Below are 6,000 nucleotides of genomic sequence, written 5' to 3'. Positions count from 1 at the left end.
TGGCTCTGACTCCCTATGGCTAAACCAGCAAAGATTTATGAGACCAGAGTGAAAGAATCAGGGTCTTTGACAAGCAAATAGAGTGAAGCTAACTACCCCTCTTGGAATTGAGTCCACAACCCTGGCCTCATTAACACCATATGAGCAATTGGCCACCATGACTACTACTGCATAACAAATTAGAGACTGTATTATATGACTGTGGCCATCTTTCCATCATCTTCTAATGCTATATCAAACATGTTGCTAAAACACATAGAAGAGGTCCTGTTTTATTGGAAAATTCTTAGGATCAAGATTTCATTGACAAATCTGATAGAGGGGAAAATAAATACATGAATTTTGTTTCAATAATCAGCCTTCAGATTGTGCCAGTTCTTTCAAAGTCCTATGTGTAAAAGGTACAGATGTGCTGATAAGATTAAAAATGAAGAATTTCTAATCTGACCCCACAAGGGACTGTCACTCTGTGCTTCCCAGTGCTGTTGATAATGGCTGCCAGCCTCCAACATTCAGTGCTGCTGTTTTTCAGGGCTCACTTTGAATAATCCAAGCATCCCCAAGTATTTTATTGCTCTGTGAGTACCTCGCTGAAGTCCTAATAACAGCTAAGATTTTTCTCCAGGCATTTAAAAACCAGAAAGCTTGATTTTTTTTTTTCCCTTTGAGAATGGAGTGGCTGCTATGTCCTCTAATACCTAAAGTCTGTCCTCCTGCTCTCTATGAAGAGTAACTGGTTTGGGAGAACTCAGTTTAGCAGATAGGATGTAAGGAAGCAGAAATGATAAGCAAAGGTGTAGGGTGCTGGGGAGGGTGTATTTAAATCTGACATTGTTCACTTTGCAATAATATAAACAAGGTGGTAGAGCATAAAATGTTCTGGAAAATGATTAAACTTGAAGTCAGAGAGTACAAGCCTGGGCACAAGCTCTGCCACTTACCAGATGTTTAAATAGAGACAAATCACTTTGTTTATTCTCTGCCAGACTTGATGGGAGGACCAATGACAAAACAAATACCAAAACTCAGTATCTGAAGTCTATCTATCTCACCCATCTATCCTAATTTCTTTTCTTCCCACTCTTTCTTTCAGTTATCCCTGAGAACAAGTACTTCAGCTGTCATATTCAAAATTATTTCTGCAGACCTGGATGAATTAAATCCTAAGGCAGTAGAGTGATCATTATTGGTGAATTTGGGGAAAATCTCAACGAATGGACAAGTTCTCACATAGAGGTAAATGTTCTGCTTTCCCTCAAACTATAAGCTGAAACTATAGGCTGAAAATAGTTCTAACCTGGTATTGAAACAGTTCACTCTGGGCACAGTAAAGGTACACAGGGGTCACCAGGAATCCAAGGAATACACTAATGCTTCCAGCATTCCTTTCCACTTCTTTCTGTGGTGGGGTTATTTGACTGGTAAAACAAGTAAAGTCCTATGTCAGATATCTTAAGTTCAGTAAAGTATGTGAAAAAGGCATGTGTACAGAACAGGGAAAAATTTTGGTGGCAAAATAGCATATTTTTTACCTATTATATAACCATAAACGAAAATATGCAGTTAATCCAAGAAGGCATCTGGAATTATGCCCAAGTTTTCATAGTTTAGTGATAAGTAGCAATTTATTTATTTATTTTTAAATATTTATTTATTTATACAAGCACTGGGTACAGTCAGAAGCGCGGAATGGTGAGAGAATTCACCAGAGCCAGAGCGGGGAACAGAACAGGCAGGCTGACGAAATACACTGCTAAGGGGAGCAGCGGGCTGCAGGAGAAGTCTGTCACGCCATGTGGGGCCCTCGCCCAACGGCCGGGGATCGAATGGGCACTGCAGAGGCTGCGGGCAGCTTCACAACCCAGCGCTCAAACCCTGAGCCACCGGGGAGGCCCCATAAGTAGCAATTTAGATGGCATAATCTAGATTAATAATTTTCTTAAGGAACCATATACAAACCCCCCCAAATGAAATGAATTATAATGGGGAGGAATATTTTTTAAAACTGGTATCATGACCAAAGTGGAAAAGACTTGACTTTAGTGGTTCGTGTGGGAGAGAAAATAAAATCTTACAAGTTGAGCTAAATGCAAACACAACAATTGTCATTGGTGCTGTCTTAAAGTCAACTCAGTGTTAGGCTTTATGTATAGGCCAAGATAAAGGAGGAGAGTTTAGGTGGAAGTTCAGTTAGAGTTTAGACGAAGTCCAGTTTAGAGAGAAGACAATCTGGACTGCTTTTAACATGGCCATCAAAGATGACGCCATCTCTAAAACGTGTGCTACAGAGAGTGGTGAAGGGTAGAGAACTCCTTAGCCAGGAGAACAACAGGATGGACAGTGGGGCACAGAGGCAAGCACAACAGGTGCTTCTGCTCTGTGAAATGTCACCATGTGCAGAAAATCCAGGTAGATTTCAGAGAGGTAGTAGGGGCAAAGTGCAGCCTCTAGAGGGAAGCAGTCTGGGTACAATAGAAGAAAGGACATTCTTTTTCTTGGTATTTCTGATGTCTAGTAGAAAGTGTGGGGCCTAGGGCTCAGGAAGAAAATCTTAAGGCAGAATCAAGACCGTGGTTGTCCATAAAGAACGGGCTGCCCGTGTCCTCTGCCAACATCAGCCCAGAATTGCCACCCATATACCTCTTGGGTTCCTCTTTAGCCTACATAGACATCTCTTCCTATTGTCTCTTCTCTTGACAGCTGCTCTTGCCCTGCAGTTCCCTGGCCAGCAGACAGAAGGGGGCACCCTGTACCCTCAGCTTTACCAGGAACCCGTCCAACAGCCCCAAACCTGGGGATCTGACAAAAGGCTGGGTGGATGTCAGCCTAGGAGGGACTGGAAAGGGCCCCTCTGTATATATTCCCCCCTATCTCTTTAGATTCCACAGGGCTGGTACCCTAAAATGCAGACTAGGTTTAGAAGAGGGGTAGACAGAGAACGGATTCTAATGTCGCTTGATCTAATAGAGGGCAGAGTGCGGAGCTCTGGAAGCTTTCTGGGGTACAGGAGAAGTTACTCTGCCTAGTAACAATGGAAAACTGAGGGGTTTGGTAAAATGTACTGATTTACTATTTAAAAGGGGAGGGGCTCTCTTAAGGTTCAGAAAAGGACTATCCAGGGAATTGGAAACTTTGTTATCAATGGACAGGAACCCTTCCAGCACAGTTTTTTCTCCGTGCACACACCCCTCTGACCTGTCGATGACTGCAGTTCCGAACAAGGCTTTCAGGCTGGAGCAAAGTATTGAAGTCCAACACACACTCACACGCACACACGCAAGCACACACGCAAGCACACAAACCCCGCACGAGGGCGAAGTGGGCAAAAGGAGAGGCTTGGTGCCCAGCCTCGGTGCGCGGGAGCTAGGCACTAGCTTTTGTTTGAGAAGCAGAACTGGGCTGGGGGCACCCGCTCCTCGCCAGGGGCGCGCTCCTGGGTTGAGAGCGCCGCGCGGTGCGCTGCGGTGCGCTGCGGTGCGGTGCGGTGCGGTGCGGGGGAGGCCCCAGGGCGCCCGCCTGGGTGCACCGCGCTGCCCCCGCCCGCCCCGCGCGCCTGGCGCTGCGCTCTCGGCTGGGCCCGCGGCCGCGGCGCGCTCGGCTGGGGAGAGGCTGGAGGGTGGGCGGGCCGCGCGGTTGGCGCTGGCGCTCTGCAGTGCAGGGGAGTGTTAGCCCAGCTCCCTATATGGTCGCGCATTAGCTCGGCGCTGTCGAGGCTGGGCGAGCAGCCTGAGCGGGAGGAGGAGGAGCGGGAAGCGCGGCGGCAGCAGCGAGCGCGCACCGAGCGGCCGCCTGGGGAAGCCGCGGCGCTGGGCACTGGGGCATCGCCGACGCCTCGGGAGCCATGGCCGAGGGGGCAGAAGGAGGCGAGGACGAAATCCAGTTCCTGCGGACGGTGAGTCCCCGCGGCGGGGGCGAGGCGGGGGCAGGCGGGGAGGGGTGCGGCGCCGGCCGCGGAGGGGCTGCGGGGCGCGGGTGCCGGGAATGGTCTCCGCACCCGCGGGCTGCAGAGGCGCGCCCCCGCGTACCCGCCCCGCCGCGAGGGGCTGCGCGGGAAGGGGCTCCTGCGCCCCCGCTCCTCTCCTCCGCGGCTGCTCCCCCCAGCCCGAGCCTCCACGGCCGCCGCTCGCTCTCCGGGCAACTCGCTACTTGATCTGAAACCTTTGATGCCCAAACTTCCAGCCAGGGTTTGCTCGCGGTTGCCCTGGCCCGGAGGAGCCCAAGTGGAACATCTCGCCCCAAAGTCGGCTCGCCCCGTCACCCCATTATTCCACCCCAGCCCTCGTCCTCCTCGGAGGCGCCGCGCGCATTGGGGAAACGCAAAAGCGAACCAGACGGGCAGAGGCGAGCGCAGGGAACTGAGGACTGGAAACCGGCGCGGGGGCCGGGCCCCAGACCCGGCGTCGTTGGGAAGGGAATGCACGCGTCCTGGACGCCCTGCACCTTGAGCCCCAAGCCGGCAGCTGCTGCCCGAGCGTTTCTTGACTGCCCCAAGCAGAGGAGCCGAGGCTTCAGCTGCCGGCCCCGCGGGCGCCGCAGGACGGGGAAACCCCGGGTCGTGGCTCCGCGTCACTCAGGCTTCCTCCCTGGCACCGGAGGGCGCTGCTCCGCCCCAGATCTCGGGGAAGCGGCGAGGGGGTGGGGGAGCCCCCCTTACAGCCGAGTCAACCTTGCCCCGGCGGATCTGAGGCAAAGCCTTTCAAGGTGAACCACCACCCGGGGGGCTCGGGGGCATCGGGATGCGTCCCAGCTCTGGTTTCTCCAGGTGACCTTGAGCAAGTCCCGTAAATGCCCCTTCCTAGCCTCAGTGCTCTCAGGTGTAAAGTGGAGAAGTGTTTCATAGCTGGCGGGGTGATCGGGATGAAGAGAGAGTGAACGTCCTAAGGCTTGGGAAACTGTGTGCTCTGCAAGTGCATGTGCTGTCTGGCTCTCAGCAATCAGAACGAAATTCTCTCCTCTTTCTCTCCTTTTCATTAAATCTCCCCTTCTGCCCCGTGCTCTGAAGAGCACAGTTTAGCTCTTGCCCCTCGTTGGGACCATCCCCTCTCCTGTATGAAGTGCTTTCATGCAGCTCCCTTTAGTTTCTCTTCTAAGCAGGGTTCCTCTGTCAGTGCTGGGACTTCAGTCTTATTTGGGGATACGTGGAAGGACCCACCACCCATCCAGTACTGCAGAATCATCCTTCTCTTCTCTTGGATCTGATCTGCAGACTGAGACCCAATCCTCTTTTCTCACCCTGCACACAAGATGGCCCCACAGTTGCGACTCCTCACAGCCCTTTTGTGACAAAGCTGCCTTCTCTCCCCAAAGTCCCGTGGAATCGCTGTGCCTTCTCGCCAACAGGTGTCCTGAGTGTGGGAGGAGTGGCCGCTCGGGTACTCTCTGCCTTGTGCCCCTCAATTACTTGTTTCTTCTGCTCATTATGAAACATCTTCTAGGCCTGACTGGAGAAATTCTCTTCTGCCGGGGAGGGTCAGTATTGACTAGAAGACCCTTCGGGTCAAGGCTTGGGGTCCTGTGGTTTTCTTGAGCTCCCAATTTACCTGTTTCTCTTGGCTTTTGTGGTCACCTTCCCTGACTTTTCCTCCACCAGGCAGCATGACTGTTTTTTGGTACACCTGTTAACTGTTTTTTGTTGTTCTTGTTTTTGGTGCACCTCTAACCAGGGCAGTGATTCTTAAGCTCTTTACTCCAGGGTTTCCTGAGCCAGAGATCAGACCAGGTGGAGTCCTTTTAATAGGTATTCATGCCCCCCTGTGAGATTCCAGGATCCAAGTTAAGAGCCTTTGTTGCAGAGTTACTGTTGTGGTTTAGAGAGAGAACTCAAAGTTACCTTGGGGCAAGAGGCTCCAAATGTGACCTAATTGATGCTTTTCCTTCCAACAATCACCTTATGTATTTTTACCGTGAAGCAGTTCAACTTCTTCATCTTTAGGTTACTGGGGAGAAAAGAGGTGATGAAATTGAGGCATAGGAATCACGTGACTTAGCCAAGGTTGCCCA

The 6,000-nt window shown here is 51.5% G+C and overlaps 1 protein-coding gene across 1 annotated transcript in view; it reads left to right on the top strand.

Annotated features, from left to right (window-relative positions):
* Nucleotides 1-3,819: 3,819 nt before the first annotated feature.
* The window catches only part of RYR3 (ryanodine receptor 3), a 522,405-nt gene continuing 520,224 nt past the window's right edge, over nt 3,820-6,000 (top strand). The window contains exon 1 of the mRNA XM_054700223.1: nt 3,820-3,892. Coding sequence (XP_054556198.1) covers nt 3,842-3,892 — 51 coding nt within the window. The 5' untranslated portion in view covers nt 3,820-3,841. The remainder of the gene's footprint in view (nt 3,893-6,000) is intronic.

Source organism: Talpa occidentalis, unplaced genomic scaffold, assembly GCF_014898055.3.
Source record: "Talpa occidentalis isolate TD23 unplaced genomic scaffold, MPIMG_talOcc4v2.1 talOcc4.11, whole genome shotgun sequence".
In the NCBI taxonomy this organism is placed as follows: Eukaryota; Metazoa; Chordata; class Mammalia; order Eulipotyphla; family Talpidae; genus Talpa; species Talpa occidentalis.
This window is presented reverse-complemented; position numbering and strand designations above follow the sequence as displayed.